At 37.0% G+C, this 25,849-nt stretch overlaps 5 protein-coding genes across 5 annotated transcripts; 2 read left to right on the top strand and 3 right to left on the bottom strand.

The window, feature by feature from the left end:
* Window positions 1–1,266: 1,266 nt before the first annotated feature.
* Window positions 1,267–13,633, bottom strand: LOC127793586 (DNA replication licensing factor MCM7). The gene is made up of 15 exons (XM_052324367.1): window positions 13,467–13,633; window positions 13,317–13,384; window positions 13,141–13,200; window positions 12,815–13,038; window positions 12,518–12,695; window positions 11,844–11,966; window positions 11,604–11,693; window positions 11,243–11,385; window positions 10,228–10,405; window positions 9,465–9,656; window positions 3,520–3,692; window positions 3,124–3,327; window positions 2,783–2,948; window positions 2,261–2,482; window positions 1,267–1,501 (listed from the first exon to the last, which is right to left on the bottom strand). Exons 1-15 carry the CDS (start codon window positions 13,498–13,500, stop codon window positions 1,397–1,399), a joined length of 2,160 nt encoding a protein of 719 aa, XP_052180327.1. The 5' UTR covers window positions 13,501–13,633; the 3' UTR covers window positions 1,267–1,396.
* A 2,629-nt stretch (window positions 13,634–16,262) lies between these two features.
* On the top strand, window positions 16,263–17,630 carry LOC127793588 (bZIP transcription factor 53). Its single transcript, XM_052324369.1, has 2 exons — window positions 16,263–16,401; window positions 16,567–17,630. Exon 2 carries the CDS (start codon window positions 16,972–16,974, stop codon window positions 17,407–17,409), a length of 438 nt encoding a protein of 145 aa, XP_052180329.1. The 5' UTR covers window positions 16,263–16,401; window positions 16,567–16,971; the 3' UTR covers window positions 17,410–17,630.
* A 1,038-nt stretch (window positions 17,631–18,668) lies between these two features.
* LOC127793590 (calvin cycle protein CP12-1, chloroplastic-like) lies at window positions 18,669–19,321 on the bottom strand. The gene has a single exon (XM_052324370.1). The coding sequence runs from the start codon at window positions 19,319–19,321 to the stop codon at window positions 18,935–18,937; it is 387 nt and encodes a 128-aa protein (XP_052180330.1). The 3' UTR covers window positions 18,669–18,934.
* Window positions 19,322–19,463: 142 nt separating this feature from the next.
* Window positions 19,464–21,463, top strand: LOC127793587 (uncharacterized). The gene is made up of 3 exons (XM_052324368.1): window positions 19,464–19,577; window positions 20,195–20,641; window positions 20,764–21,463. The coding sequence occupies exons 2-3, from the start codon at window positions 20,590–20,592 to the stop codon at window positions 21,354–21,356; spliced, it is 645 nt and encodes a 214-aa protein (XP_052180328.1). The 5' UTR covers window positions 19,464–19,577; window positions 20,195–20,589; the 3' UTR covers window positions 21,357–21,463.
* A 39-nt stretch (window positions 21,464–21,502) lies between these two features.
* LOC127793592 (cytochrome c oxidase subunit 5C-2-like) lies at window positions 21,503–25,272 on the bottom strand. The gene is made up of 2 exons (XM_052324372.1): window positions 25,105–25,272; window positions 21,503–22,094 (listed from the first exon to the last, which is right to left on the bottom strand). The coding sequence occupies exon 2, from the start codon at window positions 22,061–22,063 to the stop codon at window positions 21,872–21,874; it is 192 nt and encodes a 63-aa protein (XP_052180332.1). The 5' UTR covers window positions 22,064–22,094; window positions 25,105–25,272; the 3' UTR covers window positions 21,503–21,871.
* Window positions 25,273–25,849: the final 577 nt, after the last annotated feature.

Here is a 25,849-nt window from a genome sequence, read left to right as displayed (position 1 = left end):
AAATTTATTTATTTCTCTCGTTCAGATAACTTATTTTGAACTTTATAAATAAATTATTATAAGTTTTATAACCTAACATATTACTCAATTAAACAACATATCAAGCATAATATATGAAAATAGAATCAAAAGATCAAAACCACAACTCACACACACAAACCAGTAATACAGCGAAATACGTATTCATATCAAAATAGATTCTACTTATGACAGAAGCTTCGCCTTTAGTCAATTCACTAAAATCTCAAAATTACAATCCATTACAAGATCTCAAACAGAAGTAAAACAGTATTACAAAAACAACAACTGAAAACAGAAATCGAGAACAAGCATAGTTTTGTTCATATTGATATCACAATCAAGGCCAAATATCTGCTCTATCAATCTACCAATCTCTCACGTCTTCAATGCTTAAACACAATAGATATTAAAGCAACACCTTACTTACCAACTAATCTTACTATAGAAACAACGAATCGATCAATCAAATAAGAGAGAAGGATTCACAATAAGTGTCTCGTTTCAAGAGGCGCCGATTTAAGATTTTAGAAAGTGAGCGAAAGATAACGAGAGAACATTATGGAGATTAGGGTATTAGTCTGCCATTTTATAACAACGCCAAATGGACTGAAAAAGATTAGGCCAACAGATGATCGTAACATGGAAATGCATACGAAATTGGACTCGGCCCATAATAATCTCAGCCCACATATAACCAATGGCTCACATGATTTATATCAACATAATATATATATATATATATATACAACATTTAAATTCAAATCAAATAGAAATTAAATGCAACTCAATTTCATATAAAAATTATGTAGTCAGATTTGATAAATCAAAATATAAATGAAAAATTATTTAAGCAATTTTGAATCACATAAATCAATAATTATCTTCATAAAATTGTCTTATTTATTGTAACAAATCTTATCTTGACAAATTGTCCTCAAAATCAATTAATATAATAAGGGTGGAGCCAAGATTTACGATCTATGGGGGCGAAAAAGAAGAAAAAAGAGAAAGCTAGGAGTGGGAGGCCTAATGGGGTGGGCAGTGGGCTTTGGGCTTAGCTTCCCTGGGTTGGGCCTTTTTAAAAAATGAAGTTTAAAAGTTAGGGTTATAACTTTTTTTTTCAAAGTTAATATTAATTTTTTTTAATAATATAATATTTTTAAAAAAAATTATCTACCCCACTGGGCCCCATGCGACTCCGCCCCTAAATATAATACCACTTTTAACGCAACACAAATCTACAAAAGATGTTAGAAAGCTACTCAAGTTCAAACACAACTACTTTGAGAAAACTTGCGCTTAATAATTTTTTGTGTCCCACATCTGCACAATAATACACTAGATAATTTGGTCTTGAACAAAAACTAGTTACTAGCTAGACATCAATGAAGCGGATGTCGAAGGTGTTTGGATGGATTTGCCACACATTTAGGGCTGCATATTCCTCTAAGCACTCTTTCAACTGCGCTTCACTGTATCCCTGTTAAGAAACAAAGATATCCAAATTTATGAGATTATGGAAAGTTCAGGCTCAACTTAAAATTCATTAAGAAATTTTAGCATCCCCTCGACCGGGATCCACTGCATGTCATATAAAACTCCGAAAACCCACATGTCTTTTGTTCTATATTTACTTTGTGTTGAAGGGGGCCAACCAGGATTATTTTCTTTTTATGCACCCAGAATAATTTAATTTCTCAAAAACTGGCAACTGAATTCCAATCCCTATTCTATACAATAGCATAGCGAAATTTCAAATTAAAAAACAAGCACATTCTGTTTAATATAATGCTCATGATTCAACTTAATTGAAGGATCCAGACAGCATAAATGAGCATTTTAGAATTCTAGCTATAGCTTTGACCCCTGGCCCAACCCCTTTCATCTGACAAAATCAAAATGCGAATTTGAAGCTTTTTAACAAGGCATCAGATCTCTTTTCCCATTTGTTCTACCTTCCATCTCTCATGGATTAACCAAACCAAAATGTTTCAATTCAACAATACATTTTTGGCCTCTATATCAGTTTCCAAGTACACTAATACTAAGTTTGGGACTAGGATTTGTGAAAGGATAAAAAATGAAAGAAATAAAAATATTTTTTATGGTGCATAAGTAAATTATTTTCTTTTTCCTTTTCGTTTAGTTGAAAAGCCCTACTTGCACGCATAGCCTAAGGAAATTCTAGCATGAATGCAAATATCCAGCACCAATTAAATTCAACCTTTTGTTAACTGACCTTCCGAGAAATCCAGTTAAGCGCATGTGCATAGCTTAAATCCATCCTGTTAGTCCTTGAAGCTTCATCCCGCAAAATTGAATAGATATCTGAAATCGCATCCAAACCAGATCTTTGGCGATCCTCTGAGTATAATGAAAACTTGGACATCTGCATTAATCTGAGTGCCTCATCCACATCACTCTGTGCAACAGTAGCTGAGAACCGGAGTCTTGCCAGTGCCTAAAAGAAAATTGAATTTGTTGAAGAGCAACTATGTTTTGTAAAAAATTAGCTATTCTCAATCTTAAATGGGACTGTCTTCATCCAGCATATACAGCCACCTGATTCTTTATCCAAGTTGAGGCTGGCACCAACCAAGGTTTCAGATGCTATATATACCCTTGTTATTTTGACCTCAGGAACCCAATCCCAATCAGGTAGCTCCGCTACCTCCCACAAGAATCTCAGCAAAAAACATAAACTAAATTATTAGGATACTGCTATTAGTATGAGCACGACACAAGTAGAAGCAGAACTTACAGCTGCTATCCGAAGAATACTGAGCAGCGTCCTAACAGTTGTATAGGAATGAGGAGCGTTAGATTTTGCTTCCTCTTGCCGGATGCTGGAGTATGCACTAGCAATATACTCTTCGAGCTCTCTTGGGACACAAGGAGTCAATTTTCTAGCAGCTGAAATATATGCCCTAGCAAAATCAACAAAAAACTGATTTTAGGTTATGGACACAATCAATTTTTTCATCAGTAGGGCATTACAAGATGTGCTGTTTAGTTTTACAATGACCGCATGATCAAGTTCTCTTTATAAAACAAGTTAGCAGCCAACAATATACCACCAAAAAGATGACGAGTAAGCTTTACCTAAGAACAGATGGCTCAAGAGGAGTGAACCCAAGAGCTGGAGATTCTTTATTCTGGTGTACATATACAACATGCCTGGCCAATTCAAGATCATTATCCATATCTGCTCGATCTAAGATCAGCCACAGAAGATCAAATCTTGATAAAAGAGCTGGAGGTAGATTAATATTCTCAGCTGGAGTTCTTCGCATGTCATATCTTCCCCTTCAGCACATAAACAAATCATTCAAGTGTAATACAAGTAAAAATTTCAGAATAAATTAGCTAATTCCACAGGAAATAAAAGATTTTGTTGTTCACAGGAATCAGGCTTCCTCGGGTCAGAGCAGAGAACAAGATGAATAGAAATAGAAATGGAAATGAAATGGCGGTGAGCACAACTCTAAGCTGTAGTACCATGCCGGATTTGCAGCAGCAAGAACTGCAGCTCTTGCATTTAAAGATGTTGTGATCCCAGCCTTTGCTATGCTAACAGTTTGTTGCTCCATTACTTCGTGTATTGCTGTACGATCTAATTCATCCATCTTGTCAAATTCATCAATAGCACAAATTCCCATATCTGCTAACACCTGAAAGAGTATGAAACCATCAATTATAAGAAAATCCCCCCCCCCCCCAAAAAAATAAAATAAAAAAACCCATAAAATCCCTTCTTTTGGCAGGAACCAAGAACGGAGAGAATCACTAAAGGATTCACTCATGGCAACAATTTTCCAAGATCAATAGTTCTTTCTTTATTTATTTCAAACTTACAGTTAGTTAACACATGGCTCCAATATCCAGATCATTATGTGCACGCAAATTATATATATATATATATATATGTTGGAAAGATAAAGAGGAAGAAATCAAGCTTCGCATGAGAAGATAAAGAAGAGAAGACTTCGGGATACAAAAGGATAAGGATATTCCTTAAAATAGATAAGGAAATCCTTGAGTAATCCTAATTCTAAACTGAAAATATGTAGTTGTAATCTAGCCCTAAATTATAAGAGTTTTTCTAGGAGTCTTGTGTATATATAATCACATCTCTTGAATTAATGATTCATGGAAGTTATTTCCTTCAAATTGAACTTCCACTCAGTTTATTTTTTCATGGTATCAGAGCCACAGTTCCATGGCAAGATTCCCTACCTATCCTCTTCTTCCTACAGTCTTTAGACTCCTTTCAGCTTACGATATGGCTGAAAATCAAGCAATAAGCGATGCTTCAACCAATTTACCTCCTCCAGCAAGGAATACTCAAGTTCTATCGCCTTCAATCTCTCTAGACAGCCATAAACTGAATGGAACCAACTTTAGAGAATGGTTCCAGTCAATTTTGCTGGTGATCTGAGGAAAAGGCAAGGTTGGTTACCTAACAAGGACAGTCTCTAAGCCAAGCACTGATGCAGCAAACTATAGTGTGTGGGAGGCTGAAAACTCAATTGTGATGGTATAGCTAGTTAATTCTATGGAACTAGGGATTGGAAGAACTTATCTATTCTATAAAACAATTTAGGAGATATATGAAGCCGTACAAGAGATTTATTCTGATATGGAGAATATAGCCCAGAGTTTCCAGATTCGATCTACAATTCGAACAGCAAGGCAAGGTAATAGCTCAGTCACTGAATATTACAATGCTCTAACTGAGTTGTGGCAAGAGATGGATTTATTCCATGAGATTAAATGGGCATGTGTTGAAGATGGGAAGAAATATGAAAAGATGGTAGAAAAAGAAAGAGTATTTGATTTTTTGCATGGTCTCAATGCTAATCTTGATGAAGTAAGGGGGCGGTTGCTTGGAACCAAACCCTTTCCATCAATAAAAGAAGTCTTAGCAGAAGTTAGAAGAGAAAAGAGCAGAAAAAGGGTGATGATGAGTCCTTCGAGGATGATCAATTCTGATGCAAGTTCTCAAACATCAGCCTTGGTCTCCTCAAGGGTAAAACCATCTAGTCCACCCAAGGGAGAGCCCCAAAAAGATAGGCTATGGTGTGATCACTGCAACAAGCCATATCACACAAAGGAGACTTGCTGGAAAATATATGGAAAACTAGTAAATTGGAAGCCAAGAAATCAGAGGAAAGGGAATCAAATAGCCTATGGGGGAGAAGTAGAGACTGGAAAATCAACAAGTCTGACTTTATCAACAAATCAGTTGGAGATCCTACTGTCACGTACCAAGGCTATAACCTTTTACTTTGTTGCTATCTTTTACTTTGTTGCTATTCGTAGCTATCATTGTAATTTTGGAGGGATTTAGCTTGCTGGTAGAAGGTTCCAAGCAATGCAAGTTGTATGTAGATTGTTAGGCAACTTGACTGATTCTAGAAGGGACTTGGCAACCGTTTTGGCACCAATCCCAAGTTAAGGTCATATAAGAGATCAGCCCAACTCATTGTGAAGGCATGATTTGATAATTGGAATCAGAATTTTCCCTCCTAATTTTCTCGTTTTTTCTCTCTTTCTAATTTCTCTCCCTATTCAACATTTCCTCCCTTATTCCAGCAAATTCTCTCTCGAATCAAAGAGAATTCCCTCTGTCAGATCAACGATCTGACACCTACAATAGCTATTGAACCAAACAAAGGTAACTAAACTTGAGGCAACCGAAGTCCTTAACTCAACAGTGTCTCTTGCCAAACAAGGTATACTTAGTCACTCTTTAATCTCCCTCAAATTTCCTACAGATTGTTAGATAATTAACACATGTGCTTCAGATCATATAACTGGATCTCCTGAGGTACTACTAGCCTATGAACCTTGTTCTCAAGGTCTAACCATCTCAATGGCTGATGGTACTACAACAATAGCTTAAGGAAAAGGTACAACTAGTGTGGGAGGCCTAAATCTGAAGTCAGTCCTATAAGTTCCTGATTTAAAGTGCAATCTTATGTCAGTGAGTAAACTAACCAAATAAGAGAAGTAATTGGTGACATTTTTTCCTTCCTATTGTGATTTTTAGAACCTATCTTCGGGGAAGACGATTGGCAATGCTGAGGAAAATGGAGGTCTCTATTATATATCAAAGCTTGGACAAGCCCTTGGATCTAGGTCTCAAATTCAATCCTCTTTGTCTACTATTTCAGCTTCTCAACTTATGTTATGACATCAGCATTTAGGGCACCCTAATTTTAGTTATCTCAAAGTTTTGTATCCTTCTCCCTTTATTAATAAAAGAAGCAGCCAGTTGTTTCATTGTGAACAATGCATTCTTGCAAAAGAAACTAGAAGCTCTCATCCTTCTCATGACTATAAACCCACAAAGACCTTTTATCTTATTCATAGTGATATTTGGGGACCAACTAGGACTCCTAATTTGACTAACACTAGATGGTTCATCACATTTATAGATGACCATACAAGAGTTAGTTGGGTTTTCCTAATAAAGGATAAATATGAAGCCTATGATGTATTTAAGAGGTTTCATCAAATGATAAGCAAAGTTTTTCAAGCCTCAATCCATGTTTTGAGATTAGATAATGGCAAGGAATATTTTTCCAATAATTTCAGTCATTATCTAGCTAAACATGGCATTATTCATCAAAGTTATGCCCTTACGATCCCCAACAAAATGGGGTGGCAAAAAGAAAAAACTGCCACCTCCTTAAAACTGCAAGGGCACTTATGTTTACAAGCTTGGTTCCTAACACATATTGGAGGGGAAGCTATTCTTACATCTTCTTATCTTATTAATTGCCTCCCCTCCAAAGTTCTTGGCTTCAGAACCCCTTTAGGTGTCCTCCTTGATTTCAATCCCCATCATACTAGGGTGCTGAATTCTCTGTCTCCTAAAGTGCTTGGGTGCACTATCTTTGTTCATAAATATCAGCCCTCCCAATCCAAACTTGAACCTAAAGCCCTCAAGTGCATATCCATTAGTTATTCTCCCACTCAACAAGGATACAAATGTTACCACCATTCTACCCGAAAATTCATATATCTAGTGATGTATCCTTCCTTGAAAACCAACCATTTTTTCACACTATTTCTCTGCAAGGGCAAATGCCTAATACAAAGGAACAGTGGGATTCCACTTTGTCTCTACCTATGGTCTCAAATTCAGAAACCTCTCCTGTTACTGAATCAGTCCTTGAAATTTAGCCTTTTACTCAAACCTCAACACCTAATCCAGGGGAAAACGATAAAGATCAAATTCAGGAAAAGCCAACTTCTGATAAACCTCTTTTGGTATATTCTAGAAAGCCTTGTGCCCCTCAGCCAAACCCATTGTCAACTCTAGAGGTATGTCCAGAAGCTGATGACAATGTCAGCATGGAAAGGTTGGCAACTAACAGGACTGATGACCTTGATATTCCAATTGCACTAAGGAAAGGGGTCAAATCATGTACTAAGCATCCTATTTCAAATTATGTGGGTTATTCAAAGCTCTCCCCACAATTCAAGGCCTTCACAACAAGCACTAATGATATGGTAATACCTAAGGATGTATATAATGCATTTAAAGATGAAAAATGGAAGGCAACAGTAATGGAAGAGATGCATGCCCTGGAAACTAATAAAACCTGGAATATTGTCTATCTACCAGATGGGAAGAACATTGTTGGCAACAAATGGGTGTTCACAGTAAAGTACAAGTCAAATGAAAGCATTGACGAGTACAAAGCAAGGTTAGTAATTCAAGGGTTTACCCAAACCCAAGGGCTTAATTATGAAGAAACCTTTGCTCCAGTGGCCAAGCTTAATTCTATCCGAATTTTATTTTCATCGATTGTTAATTTAGATTGGAGGTTACATCAACTAGGCATCGAGAATGCATTGCTAAATGGTGAGCTGGAAGAATAAATATACATGAGGATTCCCCCTAGTTTTGAAACGGAAAACACAAGAAGAAAGGTGTGCAAGTTAAAGAAGTCCCTATACAGCCTCAAGCAATCTCCAAGGGCTTGGTTCAAGAGATTCAGTGATACTATTATTCAGCTAGGATACAAACAAGGGCTGACTGATCATACCCTATTTACAAAAGTTGAAGCTGATGGCAAAAAGACAATTCTTATTGTCTATGTAGATGATATTATCATCACAGGGGACAATGTTCTGGAAATTGAGAAACTCAAGGGGCAACTAAGGGCTGCATTTGAAGTAAAAGATTTGGGAGAATTAAAATACTTCCTCGGAATGGAAATTGCAAGAAGCAAGGAAAGAATATTTATCTCTCAAAGAAAGTACACACTTGATTTGTTGAAAGAAACTGATAAACTTGGTTGTAAGCCGGCTAATACTCCATTAGAGCCTAATTGGAAGAACAAGGAAGATAGCATAACAGAATATCAAGTAGACAAGGGAATATATCAACGGTTGGTGGAGAAATTGATCTATCTATCACTCACACGACCTGACATTGCATATGCTGTGAGGATAGTAAGTCAGTTTATGCACTCTCCCACAAGAAGACATCTTGAGGTTGTATATCATATTCTAAGATACCTAAAAGGAACCCCTGAAAAAAGGCTCTTGTTTAAGAAGAGTCAAGATAAAGGAATAAAAGCATTTGTAGATGCTGATTGGGCTGGTTTTATTGAAGACAGTAGATCTACATCTAGTTTTTGTACAAAGTTATGGGGGAATTTGGTAACTTAGAGAAGTGAGAAGCAATCAATGGTAGCAAGAAGCAGTGCAGAAGCATAGTATAGGGCTATTGCATAAGGGTTATGTGAAGTGATTGGGTGGAAAAAGTACTAGAAGACCTACACCTATCAGCACCCTCTCCAAAAGTTCTCTATAATGACAACAAATCGGCAATTAACATTGTAAATAATCCGGTTCAACATGACCGGATGAAACACGTGCGAATTGATCGACATTTTGTTAGGCAGGAAATAGAGAAAGAAGGCATAAGTCTCATTCATATTCCTCCTAAATTCCAAGAAACATATATCCTTTCTAAAGCTATGCAAAAGCAAGGATTTGAATCCATTAGAGGCAACCTGAGAATGATGAATATCTATTCACCAACTTGAGGAGGGAGTGTCGGAAAGATAAAGAGGAAGAAATCAAGCTTCACACTAGAAGATAAAGAAGAGAAGACTTCAAGATACAAAAGGATAAGGATATTCCTTAAAACAGATAAGGAAATCCTTTAGTAATCCTAATTCTAAACTGAAAATATGTAGTTGTTGTAATCTAGCCCTAAATTATAGGAGCTTTTCTAGGAGTCTTGTGTATATATATTTACATCTCTTGAATTAATGATTCATGGAAGTTATTTCCTCCAAATTGAACTTCCACTCAGTTTATTTTTTCAATATATATATACATCTTCTATCTTCCTTAACATATTAACATAACGAAGCAAACTACCCTGACAATTTGATGGACAAAGAACATAGGCTTACCAAAGCTCCCCCTTCCAGGACCATCTCATTTGTCACTGGATCTTTCTGAACAGCCGCAGTTAGACCAACCCCACTGCTTCCTTTGCCCGTAGTATACACTCCTCTTGGTGCAACATTTACTATGTGCTTCAGAAGCTGACTTTTTGCAACACCAGGATCACCCATTAAACATATATGTATGTCTCCCCTAATCTGCATCAATAGCTTTCCATAATCAAACATTTTAAAATGATAGAGCACAGACATATTATAAGCATGAAGATACAATGGAAATAATTTGAGGAAAATACAAAGGCTACTAACTAAAAGAAGAAAAGGAAAAAACAGCCAGCTAAAAACATATAGGAAGGGGAAATTTTTGACATTTTCATAGAAGCACATACATAGTCTTCCACCTTGTTCTTATTTCATAAAAATCAAATAAATATCAAGTTCTCATACAGTTTTTAAACAACAGCAGTGGCATTTATTTACCAAAAAGAAGAGCTCAATAAGCCTTAATCCTGAAAGATGGGCTCAACTAGAAGAATTCTAACTTGCAAGTGTTGTATCCCTTTAAAAGTATTGACAATGAAGAAAATTGTAAACACAAGATTATTAACAATGCAGTGGCCACAGGCTTCATCAAGTACAGGTCTGGAGTTCAAGCCTTTTTGTTTTTTTTTTGGTGCTCCAAACAATTGAAAACTTCCTCTTTGACTGATTGGAACCAGACAGCCAGCCAATTCCCACAATTGATCTGATTCTAATCATGATAATTTACCTTCATCCCATCTTTGAGATTCCGATTGGGAGCGCCCACAAGAAGAAGAAGAAGAGCCTTTTTAATATCTTCGTGGCCAAAAATTTCTGGAGCCAATGATCGTGACAGTTTGTTATAGATATCACCATCCTCGGCTAAACGAGCTATTTGTTCTTCCTCATCTCCCCTAAGTTCATACCTGCAACAGAACTAATCAATCCACTGACCAGTTCTTTGGCCAAATTCAGATGATTGCTACCAATACATTGAATGATGCATCTGCATGGAATTGCTTCTTTGGCATTAAATACACTTCTTATCATTTACATCAATTACACTAGAGAGGATAGCTGGATTTAGCACTAGAACACTGTGTTATCTTAATCTTAGATGGTGGGAGTAATCTACATTCTGAACATGTGCTTGTTTCTCAATTCCAATCAAGAATGTTTGGTTATAAGATTTCTAATGTAGCCTTTAGCAGAAAAACCAAATTAGTAATATCTTTCTCCTTGTCACAATCCAAATGATTTAACACACTGGCATCTAGGATGCTACTTTAGCTATAGAAATGTAGTTCTTTTTTCTTAAACATGCACGTTTTCAAATATTCTCTAGTTCTTACAAATTTTTAGTTACTATACTAAACCCTTTGTACCTACCACAAAAATATTAGGAAGATTAAGTAAAAAACTGGTTACTGCATAGAAAAGGATTCCCTGTTCCACCTTTGTTTTCCCTTTGCCCCTTGTTACTTGACAAAGCAATAGCTTTGAATGGTTAAAAACACCCTGTAGTTCACATACAATTGGTAAAGACATAATTTTTCACCAACAGCTTCCAACGTGGAGAAATGATACATCATTCAAAGTTAGACTGGACAGAAGGAATGCTGATGAGAAACTATAAAAATCTCTTTCTTGCTATTTCCATACAGAAATAAAATAATCTGGACTTAGAAGGAAAATAATGCAAGTAAAAATAGACAATCCCTTGATTAGAAGTGCCTTAAGGTAAGTGATAGAAATGTCCATACTCCTCATATTTTTTCTTGAAATGGAAGACAGACATGGCCTCCAAATATGTATCTGCAACTAAACCTGCTCGCATCGCTCTAAATCCAGTGTAAGGAATAGGAAGAAAAATCCCTGACAACTCAACAACATCACCGGGAGCTACCTGGAAAGTTTGATAAGACAAACAAATTAATAAAATAAAACAAGGTTGGTAGGCTTGTGCAAAAGATCTTAAAAAACAGAACATGAAATAGAATTTTAGTGACTGCCCCATTGGTGGGAAATGCATGAAAAATTATGTAGTGCAAAGATACTGTCAGATGGTAAGCATGCATTCAATAGTATATATCTGAAAAAAGACCAGCATAAAAAACAACCAACCTTTCTTGTAAGTTCTCCCCTAAAATGAACAGTCATTGTCCGAGGAATATGACCTTTTGGAACATGTTCAGCCAGCTCTTGTATCTTAGCCTGAAATGAGACAAGCCCATGTCATTGTGACACATGAAATAAGGCATCAGAAATCATTTTTTATCAGAGCCACAAACTAAGGATGCATGAAGCAAGGCTAAATAATATTTGTTATAATCATTAAAACAACTAATCAAGAGAAAGAAGTACCTCCTGAAACTTCAAGAACTTTGATGCCCTGAGTTGAAGGATGAGATTGCCTTTTGTGTTGTTTGTCTTACATCTACTAGACGGGCACTCAAACAGAGGCATGAATACTCTAGCAGTTACCTCCTGTTTTGTCACATAAAATGCTGATTATCCAGGATATAGAACAGTGAAAACATAACAGTGTCTTATTTATGTTAAAATGTTCTGTAACTTCTGTTGAATTTCCTAGAGGAAGAACCTTGACTAAGACATAATAGCCTGCCGGTAACTTGCTATGATGTCATCTCAAAGTAGCTAAACTTTGATTCTTACATCAACTTTCTTTTTTTTATTTTAGAAAAGGGCTGTGTCTTGGAAAACAAGAAATGAACCGTGAGTAGGGATGTAAATGGGGCCTCAATTAACCCCATTTACAAGCTTGTTTTGATAAATTATCAAATGTCTTGTACCCATACCTCATTTTATATTCGTTTTCACTTCAATTGGGGTTAATTGGACTTATTTGGGGATCCATTTACATCGCAAAGGATTACATGAGCATGAAGGATTCATAGTTGAAGAGAACATGAAAGGACAAATACATAAAAGAAAACTTCAGTTACATAACGACAACAGCAAATTACGTTTTTGAAGCTGCAGAAGCAGACTTCAGCAGAGGGTGCTTGTTGAGTTACCTGGTAAATTTCAAAACCGCATTCTTCGCAGGTATATACAGCTACCTGCATCAAAGGCTTCACATCTGCACAGCGCGTGACAATGCCAGAGATCCTCACGAGCTGGCCAATATAAGAAGCCTTAACTTCCCGAATCGTAAATGGCCGTCCCTTTGAAGATGCCCTAATATAAACCTCACTGGGTTCCATTTCAAGGAGATTAAGTTATTGTTGAGCCATCCAAGACGAAAATATATCCCAAAATTAGAACCAGATATGCCAATAGACAAAGTAGACAAATTTTCTGATGACCCTTACTAGAATCGTTTAATTTCCAGCGGCATCTTCTGAAGCGGGTCTGAACGATCCGTGTTCTCTGTTCCATCCAGAGACCTCTGTGTCATCAATATATCATGGTCGTCGTCTGGAAAAGCCTCGGTGGGTTCTGGCATGAGTTCATCAATTGCATTGGCGAAAATACCAAGGTAACGGCGGGTATTTTCAGTTACCCGTCGGAGAAATTCTTCATCCAAGTCCTTGTACTAAAAGGTACATGATGCAGAATTAGGGTTTTTCCATATCAATAAAACAAATAGCAGCATTAAGGGTCAAATTAATTTATAAGCAGGCATTGGGAAATTTACATTAACAAGGTCTTCGAGATCAATCTGGACAGCCTTCGTTTTATGATTTGCAACATCTTGCTGCGATGAGAAGAATAATTGAAGCTCATTCCCAAGTTTCATAATCTATTTTGCTTTTCCAATCAAATAATCTGAGCAACCAAATGTATCGCACAAGTACAGCGTTATGAACTTACGAGAACTTTCATGTACTTGGCTTCTCCATCAGCGTCGGCAAAGTTAGAAAGAAAATCTCTCGCGATATCTGTAAGCAAAAATCTTTCCATTATAGATACATACATCGATTCACATCTCGAGAGGGCCAACAGAGAGATGAAAATGATTACCTTTGTCCCTGTCGAAATCAAGGTCTTTCATCATTTTGCTTTCCTGTGAGCACGAGGTCGCTGAAACAGAGCGAAGTGGCGACGGAGAGAAACTAAGTCGAGGACTTCGATATTTGGCGCCAAATGAAGCAAGAGGTAGGAGAGTTTTGGCGGGAAGAGACCACCGATGGTGCGTGCGATGTTTTGCACGTGTACGATCATAATCGGAAGATGCTTTATTGCGGAAGCCCACTGCATGGATAAAATTGCACCGGTTTTTATTTTTTAAAATATTTTAATTTGGTTCATTTTGCTGTAATATAACTTTAAAATATAAATGCCAAAATCTTTTAATATTCTCTAAATTTAACTTGTGTATAGTTTTTGAATAATAAACAAATATATCAACTAACAATAATAATGTGAAAGTCAATCTCATATTGTGTAATTGTTATTGTTCAACTATAATAATAAATTTATACTATAAGTTAGTGGAATGCAAATGATCTAATAAATTAAATAGTGATTCCAACACTTTGGGTATGACTTTTATAACTCCAACAACTTGAATATAAATTTATTGAACTAAGTAATCTTAACAAGTTAGGTGATGAGAAAGTCTCAAAGTGACACAAGACTTAAAATAATCAAGAGATATGTAAAAAAATAAGTTAAGGGCACAGTTGATGTCACAATTGGACCTCCAATGCTTAACCTGACATTTGAATGAATTGAGAGCAAAAAATAGATATTTGAGTGTCATGCTAAATATATTTTGAATGAAAATACGATTCTCTTATTTATAAAAAAAATAAATTAATAGGTGATGTATGAGTTACATTTATCCCTAAGCATCTTAAAAAGTGTTTGATCAAATCTCACAAACCAATGGCTACATGATTTGTGGTTGGGCACGGCTTCTCTGGAGTGGTATCATTTTCAGAGATTTGAGAAACTCTAAATTATTGGTCTCATCATAATTTGTGAGTGAATGAGGTGACACTCACTCGGATATTAAACCTTCGCACGAGCTTTTCGTGTATAGGATGGCCCGATGCTCGCATGGAATGGCTTAAAGCAAGTGAGAGAGCCCCAAGCCAGTTATTTGGCCCACTTAGGCCACTTGGCCTTGGACTTTGATGGCCTTGGCTCTCATTAATTATGAGCCCAACTCTATCAGTTGGGTAGATGACCAACTTTCGGGCATAACAATAATATAATAAATTTTACATTTAGCAACCGTTAAAATTATTACTTTAGAACAGTCTTTATTATATATATATATTTTATTCTAATGACAATTTTTACGAATACTATAAATACCCGTATTCTTATAACAATATGTTACATTTATAAATGCCATTAGTATTTTATGACCTAAAATTTATACAAATTTGTAAATAACATTAAAATTAGTGACTGTGACCCTTTGAAATGGCACAAATAAAAAAATAATAATATAAAAATATAAAAATATTAATTGTTGCATCTCAAATGCCACGAACAATAATGATGTACCGGACAGTGATATTTGAAATGTCCAGCATAATTTGATTGAAACCTAAAATAACACTAAATATACATTTTAATGTCTTATTTGTAAAACTAATATAATTACAAAGTAACACCATAGAGTTGATAAATAATACACCATAAAGTTACAACTCCATTGACAAAGTAACATAATTCCTCACAAAATAATGTTAAATACAAGGCCGACGCCTCTTCATGAATAATCTCTTTTTACATTTTAAAATAATAATTTATTCAAGTATAGCTTTATTTTTATTATCGATACATGATATTAAAAAAATAATAAATCATCAATTCATTCAGTGAGAAAAATTAATTGACATTGACTTAGAGCTAGTTAGTTGCGAGAAGAGATTAAAAAATATGTAACTGATATTAAAGATGTGTTAATTAATTATCATATCTTATTTACAAATAAACTAATTTTATCTTATTTTAAATTCATGTGAATTTATCCAAATAAACATATAATTAAATTTTTAATGTCAACCTTACACACACACACACACACACATATATATATATATATTAAGCTTTTACATTATAATAATGCAATTTAAGTGGGTCATTGCTAAAAAATTATCATCAATAATAATTACTTTTTACCTGCTTTGAAATGTAAAAATAAAATAATTATTGAATTGTAATAATATGAGAATATTATAAAGTAATAAAAAAACAAGATTAGTATTGAAATTTTGTAAAAAAAAAAAAAAAAAAAAGGCAAGAGATGAACAACTTAATATTTTAGCGAGTGGGTTGGCAGCCAGATGACACCCAAAACTGGTCGATTAAATAAATAAATAATTCATTCAGCCATGGGCTGTTGCCTGTTGGCACCCCATTGCCGCTTAATTAAGTTCCGTTCTGTAAATCACCTCAAGTTCTTCTTAACCTCATCGACCGGGGAATATTCTCATCACTCGGGAATATTCTTCATAACAATTATACATGAAGTGCACGTGCTACTAAAAATAGTAAAAAAAAAATTGCCCGTTGAATGGTCTAAGTCCGAGATCCGTATGTCAAGGATTTAGAAATATTAAAGGACATAATGCACGTTTACAATTTATAAATAATTTTTTTTCATTATAAATATATAAATGACAGATATACTGAAAATAAATTCGACGAAGCCTCATTATTTTTGCCTATTCTAATGGTCAATTCAGTTAAAAGATTTTAAGTAAAAGAACTGCCAGCTGTCTTCGGTGCCACGTCATGAGCTGCGTCAGCATTGTAATATAATATTACACCGACGGCACTCTTTAACGAAACCCAATTAAAAAAGCACGATGAAATGGCGGAAATCTCCCCGAACCAACTCGGAAACCACTCGGGTTTTAGCTATAAAAGGACCATTCCAGAGCGTGGAAAACCTTCTTTCTTCTTTTTCTTCTCCCTTCGTGGCATCCATATCTCGGTAAGTCTGCTCTGCTTCTTCTCTTCCCTTTTCTTTTTGCTGCGTTCTTCTCCCTTAGTTTATAGTTTCTTTTCGTTTTCCTTTGTGCTTTTCTTATTTTTATTTTTTATCGTCTGGTTTATCAATTTCCTGTGATTTTGATTTATGATTTTGGTGAAATCGCAGGTCGCTTGCTAATCGCGTTCTCGATTCAGATCCTGTGTTTCATCGTCTTCCGATCTAATCTCGGTTTGATCTCGACCGCGGCTATGTGTTTCTGTTTGCCGTTTCAATGGTAACGTATTCCTAATGAGTTACGAAATTCTCCTGCGCCGGATTAGAATTCTGCACTCCTTCTCGGTTGTCTTTCTCTACTGGTTCTACGTCTTTTCATGAACTAGTCCTCTCACTCCGTCCGATTATTTTTTTTCCTTATTTAGTTATTTCCCCCTTTTCTCACTCTAATTCTTAAAACCCTAGTTTTCGCAATCTGTCATAAGGACTCGTCTTTTCTTTGATTCGATTGAGTTTAAAAAGTGTAAATACTCAATTCCATTCGAAGCGTTTCTGGAGGAGCTGTTAGCTAGAAAAATGGCTTCCATGAAACAGCCGCCGAGTTCAGGATCGGAGGGGGACCCGCGGTATGCGGGGGTCGACGAGAGGAAAAGGAAAAGGATGATATCAAACAGGGAATCCGCGAGGAGGTCCCGGATGAGAAAGCAGCAGCAAATGGAAGGTTTGATCGGCCAACTCAACCAATTGCAAAATGAGAACAAGCTAATTGAAGAGAAGATCAGTGGGGTTGCCAACACGTACATTGGGCTTGCATCTGAAAACAACGTTCTGAGAGCTCAGCTTGCTGAATTGGCTGATAGGCTGCGATCTCTGAATTCGGTGCTTCAGATCGCAGAGGAGGTTGGCGGCTTTGCAATCGACATTCCTGAAATTCCGAATGCTTTACTTGAGCCCTGGCAGCTCCCTTGTCCAATGCAGCCTGTTGGAGCCTCCGCAGGAATGTTTGAGTTTTGAGTACTCCTATCAGCGCCAAAATCCAGTCCTTGGGACTCCAGATTTGATTTTATGTGGATTAAGTTGGTTTATCCTTATGCCCTTGCCTCCGCCCCCCTTTTGGTGTGTAATATTTTGGTGTCTATTAGGTGTGGTTATGGTCTCTACAATGGGAGTGTCCTTAGTTCAGACTTACTATGTTACTTTTGCTTGGTTTGAATGTAAACACTGGTTATTCTCTAGCTGTCATGCCTTCTTTTTGGTGCATATGTGATGCTTTTTTTATTTTCTTAATTCCTGGATGGGTCCATTATGCTGATAAGTGTAATTTCAAATGGGTTTATATTTCCATTAGCATGATAAAGAAAGGCTTATATGTGGAATTGATGATCAGTTGGATGGGACTGTCTGAATGGGTGATTTTCACTTTGGTTGAGAATCCCATTTGCTGCCTTGATTGGTTAGAATGTGGTTGTTTTATTTTGAGCCTACCGTATGCAGTTATACTGTAGTGTTCAATCAAACTTGGGAGGTATCCTTGTATCAACTATCTCCATGTTCTTTTTTGGTCTTGTTTGAATGCTATGGAGTTGGTTGTTCTCTGCGAATCAGGTTCTTCATTTTGGAACTTAGGTAACTTAACCGTGGTCTAATCTGCAGTCATTTCCTTTTATGATAAAGAAAACATACCGTAGCATAAATGAAATTAATTTGATCGTTGATGTCTCCCCTGTTGTTTCTGGCTGGTGGTAGAGTTCATCAGTTTCTGTTTGCGAACAATTTGCGTTGTGCAACTACGAGCTTTGAGTTGTAGTTGAATGATTCACTGAAATTGTAGAACTCTGTGTGGAACTCTTCAGCATGCATTCATATTTACATGTGGATTGATTGCCCAAAACAAATCAAGGTGGGTGGTTGGTACACGGTTCTCTTTATAGTTGATGCATGAATAATATGTTGTTTAAATTGTTGGAGGATGCAGTCGTATTATTAGATATACATGAAAAATATGGTGATGTTTGAAGAAAGAAGTAAGTCGGGTTAGTTATCATGGTGTGGAAAACTTGTTTGGTTACGATTCAAAGCCTTTTTATGTTTTGTAGCCATGGGATGATCCAAATCAGAAAGCTACGAGCTAACATGCCATCAATCTTCCATGATCAGTCCCACCTCAAACAAAGAGTCTGCCTCTCAGGGTACAACATGCGACACTTAGTTAAGCATAATATCGAATCGAATCTGTTGGACGTGCGGATGGTTCAGCAGATAAACTGGAGAAGGAAATTAATGATGGTATTCGCTCGCTTATTATTAGATATTGACTAAAACTAGATGTATGTACTATGATGTGTGAGGTTATCAATCGACAATAGGGGTATGACATATGTATGAGGTAATCGACTGACTGTTGGAGACAGTAGGGGTATGATTATGGCATGGCAGATTGCTGAAACACGAAATAGAACAAGGTCTCGTCGTACATATGACAAATCAACAACAAATAACAACTAATTTAAAGGGAGTTGATTGACGCAGGCAGGCAGGATCAACTATCATAAGTCCGGCACTCGTCGGTCTCTGGGTTATCCTTGCAGTAATTCTCCAGCGGGTCGGACTCCTTCTTCCTGTCCCTGGCATGGCTGGCCGCCGCGCTCACCTCCTCCACCTCATCCCATGCCGCCACGCACTCTCCACTTTCCGGGTTTTCGGCGCAGGTCTGCTCGGCGTTCTTCACGCTCTCCGCCACCTTCTCCGACAGCCCTTCCGGCGCTGCTTTCACCGGCCGAAGCCGTAGGACAAGCCCCCGCCCGAATTGCTGGTTGCTTCTCCTAATCCACGGCGTCTTAATGGCCTGGACCTTGGCTGGCTCCGGTGCCTTGGCCAAGACCCTTGGTGGGGCTGAGAGGCTGACGCCGGCATTAATGGTTGCCATTGTTGTTATTGTTGCGGCCACCGCTAATAAGCTGGGTTTCGGGGGGGACTGAGTTAGAATACTGGGGTTGGGTTGAGGACGCAGTGTATATTGGGGAGGAAAATGGTTTGTGAGCGCACATTTCTTATCAGAAGTGCGCCAACCGTAGGGCTCCACGCAAGATGATGAATCAAAATATCAGTTTCCGATTTTTTATTGTCCAACAATAGTAAAGGGCTTGCTAGTTGCTTGCTTCTGGGGCTTCTCCGTAATTTAGGTAGCGATCGAATATGGAATTTGAATTTTCTTGATATTTATTTATTTTTCCCGTTCCACAATAATACCATTGTATATTGATTAACCATATGATATTAGTAGGAAAGTCTTTTCCAACCATCACAAAATCCCAATATCACCCACACACTTGTAAAATATCCGATTACCCCCCCCCCCCCCCCCCCACACTAGGATTCTCTTCTTTTCCTACAAGTCCAAAATATTGACTTCTCTTATATATATATATATATATATGTGTGTGTGTGTGTGTGTGTGTCACGTGAAGATCCCATGAATGGAACGCCGCCACCTCTAATTTTTATATTTTTTTATATTTTCTGAAAAAATTGTAATTATTTTGTTTGTCTAATAGCTTGATGGTGCCCTTGTAAACGTGCTCAAGAAAATTATGATATTATTGGACTAAGTTAGACGGGTAATTAGAATATTGATTTAAAATATTATAACTACAACGAGGAAAAAAATTATTATGTTTTAAGTCTATTTTATTTTTATAAAAAAAAAAACGAGACTTACCTCTCTTTATCAACCATGATGATCATGCTTTACTTTAACTAATAATGTTAAATTTTGTCAACTTAAATCTCAAATCTCCAGTTATAATCATGCCTGGTTGCAAATATATAAGACCCCCTCCAATTACCCATCGCAACCTTCAAATAAAAGCCAGAAAAAGAAAAGGGGAGGCAACTTAACCAAATGAAATTGCATTTGGGTTATATATAAGGCCCTGCTCTGCTCACACAAACATTCAAACTGAGTTTCAAGTTTGATCATGGATGCGGAATCGATGCTTGCTTTGCGTCTCAACGTCCATTAGCCCTTTATTCAACGTGTGCTTGCTCCTATTCTTTTCTTTCCCACCCGAGCTCTCTTCTATCTATAATCTATCTATCAATATATATATATATATATATATATAAACACCAAACCTACTGCTACTTTGCATTCTCTCTTTATTCTTCCAAGTCCTCAATTAAGTTTTTGATGAAATGAGGGCACAGGTGCTCTTCATGGCCTGCTTCATTGCACTCCACATTGCAGGTAAAATTTACGTCTTTCCCGTCTCCAAAACGGGCTCTCTCTCTCTCTCTCTCTACATATATATATATATATATATTCTCCTCCTCTTCTTCTTTAAAAAATCTTCCGTCGCCGCTTTACAGCTGAAAAATGCCGGCAGCTAGTGGGAGAAGAAGCTTCCTCAAAGAGCAGTACAGAGAGGTTCACATTCCTCAACTGCTTCGACATGAAATTCGGAACCATGGCCTGCGTGGTGAAGGAGTGCGTCAAGCTCTACTTCTACTACATCAGAGCCGTCCATGTTCGCAAAATAAGAACTGCCGCAACCGAGGTTGCTCTGAGGGAGAAGCTGTCGCAGGGCCGGAACAACGAAGAAGCCATGAAGGCGGCCCAGAGATCCGGCGAGGCAGCGGCCCGGAGAGCATCCAGACAGGCCAAACACATAATGGGCCCGGTTGTGTCGTCGGGATGGGACTTTTTTGAAGCCATTTACGTCGGAGGGAGCATGGCAGAGGGCCTACTAAGGGGGATCGGAACGTTCGTTGGAGCCTATGCCGGAGGGATCACCGGAGAGGCCAGGCTTGGGTGGTTGGGTTTTATTTTGGGAAGCCAAATGGGGAGTTGGGTTGGTGGAAGGACAGGGCTAATGGCCTATGATGTGTGGAATGGAGTGCAATTCTTGCTTCATCTTGTTCACAAAGAAAGAATCTCTTATTTGGGTCCTCCCAATGGTTAATTAGTGCTAGGAACAAGATTCAGTGAGCTAACTATGCTTGTTGCAACTAATTAAAGATTCGATGTTTGAATTCAAATCATTTCTGTTTTGATATCATGTTGAAAAATTCATTACCAACACATGCACAGTCCTCTCACAAAACAACATTCAACACGCGTAATCCTTGTCCATATCATATAAATAACTAAAAAAGGCAAACGTTTTGACGCAGAACAACTAGAGACCAGAGTTTTCTCTCGCTTTTAGCTTCAATGAAACTGCCATAAAATTTTACAGCTAAACGATCAGCAAATCCTAGGTCAAGCAGCTACTAGAAACCGAGACCAAATATTTTTTGGGCTCCAAAGCAATAATGCGGCAAACATGATTAACAAATTTCTTTATTTTTCCCAAATCCCAGTCCAAGCGTGCTTGTTCCAGATTAAAGTTGCCAGAGTAATGACGAAATATTCATTTACAGAAACTCTGGAATCCTTATTTGTTCAATGGAAATCCTAGCAGGAACTCTGGGATCTTCATTCTTCTGCAACAACGCTGATCTCACCTTTCTCTAGCAAATCGTAGAAAACCCTTGTTTTCCTCTGCTCATTCCAATGATGCATCTTCCATAAACCACCTGCGGCGAAGCCAAGTGTAATGCCAATAATTATCTCCTTCACCACACTTGGTCCTGTCAAAGTGGCATGAGCAACCCTTTGTGCAGCCATTTTACTTTACTAGAAGTAGAAGCTGGTAAACCTGCAAGTAGAAATCTCATACAACCTCTTATTAGATGAATTGGGGAGATTTCCAAAAAGCGAGGCAATTAAATCAACAGGCCAACTAAAGTAGGTTTGCATTTTGCATAGAAAGCATTATCTATGAGAGGTTTAAGAGAAATCCAACAGGACATGGGATAACCGTATGGTCTATGCTGTGTGATTTTGTATGTATTAGTTGTATACCTCCATTGCATTAGTTGCATTGGTATCGGCAGTATAAAGGTTTAAGTTTTCTTATCTTAAGGTGGGCTTCCCCGCATATTGAATTGTTGTTTTGGCCATTTTAGCACTTGCCTGGAAAGAAAACCCTTCCACACACTCACTCATGGCACAACCTCCAGAGTGTCCATTCCAAGGTCCTCAGATTCTAAATCAGAATAAACTAGAGCAAAATCTGAACAATATTGGAAAGATAGAGTTAGCAAATTGGAAACCTCTTAAGATTGAAACCAATCAGATCTATCACAAATCAGCCTTTGATTTCAGATCTCTTCTCGCCATCAGAACTGTAGAGAAAATTGTTTCTTTCCCTACTACTTCCATCAAAGGAAAAGAACATTTCCAAACCATCCAGCTCTTATCAAAAAAGGCTTTAAAGAAATATCACAACTTCAGCTATAAGTTCATACACATAGGTTTAGTCCAGATAGGACTAAAACCCGACCCTACAAGGAATAAACAATTCCTTGTGTGTAGGACATCGAGATGCTAGACATACAAACTATCAGAACTCCATCATCAGTATAGCAGAAACCAGTTTGTGTAACGGTCCTATCTACATAAATTGTTATCCAGATTTTACTGTCTCCTTTTTAGATCAGCATTGTGGACAAAACATTAACTCTCAACATACAAACTCATAATTATGAGTTTTTATCAGGATCAGTCCCTTACGAAGTCATCTACAGAATTCATTAGAGTTCTGACAACAGGATTAAATCCACACTATAAGTCTCCATCAGTTCCATTAGGACAAACCATTTGTTATGAAACCGATCAGCATGTAAAAATGCATACTCCTAGTCATTAATCACAGTGATATCAGTTATCCAGAAAAGTGGAATTTTGAGCAAATTACTGAACCAACTCCTCCTCCACAAAACACTCAGATTCAGTATATCCAACAGGATGAATCAGGATCAGTATCTATCAGATTTGGGAAATCTAGAAGCTTAAATCTAGGACCTTCTAGCTCCTTTTGTCTAGAAGAAACAGAGGCAGACTCTAGCAGACAATCCTTACACACTCCCAGAACTCACATCAGTAATATTAGCAGATATCAGGGAATAGCTCGACCACTTTACGAACATGAACAGAGAATGTCTCCAACTCAAAGTGAAGTCCAAAACACATATCAGTTAAATATGATTGGAAAACCCTTTGAAATTGATATATCTGCTCTAAAGAAAGATTTCTTTAGTCCAGAAAATAAGGTCTTTAGAAAACAGTATGATAACTGTTTCACTAAAGAAGAAATTCAAGAACACAAACATCAGTGCATCAGAATATAAAAATCCTAAAAACAAATATTCCTTTCTGACTTGCTCGCAAAACTTCTCATGATTACAAAACTGTAATCCCGTGGAGATAATGATGTTAATCAGTTCTCCATAGGTCCAATTATCGTAATCTATAGACCCTCCTGTAACTGGTTTCGTTTCTTTGATCAGGTTTTCTTTAACCATATTTGCAAGTGTGTTGGTAGACCATTAATGAAGATTTCTTTCCAACGGGCTAATTTACAGTCATCCCGTTCATATAGCCTACCGAGAAAAGTATCTTTGTACCATTTAAGATCTTCCAACTTCCTACATCTTAATTTTGTGAGAAGTTCTTTATTTTGAGCAATAACATTGGTGGAGGTACCTATAAAGTGTAGAACTATGTTCCGTAATAAGGTATCTACAGCATTTGGAAATGGTTTGTTTTCAAGATCTAATATGGGCTGATTATTAGTATCAAGTTGGACTGATGAGTATATCTGATCTCTCTGAGTGAGGGGTTAAGCCTCTAACCCACCATCCTTGCAGCATGCCAGTAAAGCTACTGGTGAGAGCTTGAGCTGCTTCTGCTTCTGATTGACCATGTTGTTTGTGATGTCTTCTTCAGACTGATCCTGGTTTAGAACACAAACTCTTTTGTCTGTGATGCTTAGTTTAGCTAACTGTTCTTCTATTAAATATACTAACTGTTCCGGGTCTTCAGACTGATCCTGGTTTAGAACAACACTAACTGTTCTGGTTGGGCTTCTAACCGATTCCATCCCAAGGGCCTTCTAAACATCCAAAAAAAAACAGAACAAGATCAATTTAATTATATTTTAGAATGTGTAAGTATATATTGTGAATAGATGAATTATCAAATGTTATGTATTTAAGATATATGTGTGTATACATATATATGACAAAGTATAAATTTACTAATGATATCATATTAGAATAATATTATGGTATTACAATTACATTAAATATCTTATGGTCTTCGTAATACAAATTTTGCATTCGAAGCTAATTATTTTGTTCATATTAAAAAAATATATATATATATTCTTACAGATTTTGAGCAAAATACCTGTAGAAACATGATAATTAATTAGGGAAACGTATTTTTATTATTAATAAATGAAAATATAAGTCAAGTGGGAAACATGAAAACTGGAAAGATTTTTATTTGCTACAAGAATTATGAATTCTTCATAATAAATTAGTCTATCAAGCTCTCAAGAGACGGAAGCAGGGAAACGATGAAATCAAAGCATAAAAACACGATAAAGATTCGAGACCGAAATATCGATAGACAGAACAAATTAAAGGCCAACATCAAACATGAACGAGAGAAGAACCTCTCAAATCAAGAACGCTTAAAAGCCAGAAACAAGACTCGCGTCCAAGAACAAAACCCAGAATCACAGCGAAGAAGCCGAAAAATTCAAATCGAAAACCTAATCAGACATTCATAATTTGAAATCGCTAGACAAGGAGGCTTACCTCTCAAACTTCACGACCGATAGATACCTTCGCCTCTCTCACTCTCCGTGAAAACAAATTCGAAAAGTTTGCCAGGGATGGAGGTAGAGGGCTATATATAGATAGGGTCGGGCATGGGTAGGGAAAATTAATCGGACGATGAAAGCTCGTTATCCTTGTGCTTCCTAGAAAGGAGATCGGACGGTGTGGGAGTTGCTTGGATGTGTTTCTAAACTGAAGTGGACGGTGAGGATGTGAAGTTGAGTCTCGATCGGATCGAAAGGTTTAAATACTCGATTGTCATTCGCGGAATGGAAGTGGTAGGTGTTGCCAGTATACCGAGGAGGAGGGCCCGAGTAGGAATCGGATCTATAATTAGTTATTTATGGGATCCGATCCTTTTAAATCGTTGACCACAAATGCGACGGAATCCTAATTCCTGAAACGCCAATACATGTAACTTATAACATGTAACTTACTGTCTATAAGTACATGTAATTACTTACTTTTGTCACTCTTTCAATTCAATCAATGAAGGCCATCTTATATGGTGTACTGAAGATAGAAACACTGATTGGTATAAGGTCAATTTTGAGTTCATTTCAAATTTAAAAGTTAAATCAAGCGAATCTTCAAGGAATACATCAAAATATTTCTCTTAACATCAGCAAATGATCTAAACAATCTTTGTCAACATCTTATCAACTTGTATGCTCAACCATCTTCAAGGCAAGGCACTATATATACTTATCTATAATTTACCAAC

This window comes from Diospyros lotus, chromosome 1 (genome assembly GCF_014633365.1).
Source record: "Diospyros lotus cultivar Yz01 chromosome 1, ASM1463336v1, whole genome shotgun sequence".
NCBI classification, from domain to species: Eukaryota; Viridiplantae; Streptophyta; class Magnoliopsida; order Ericales; family Ebenaceae; genus Diospyros; species Diospyros lotus.
This window is presented reverse-complemented; position numbering and strand designations above follow the sequence as displayed.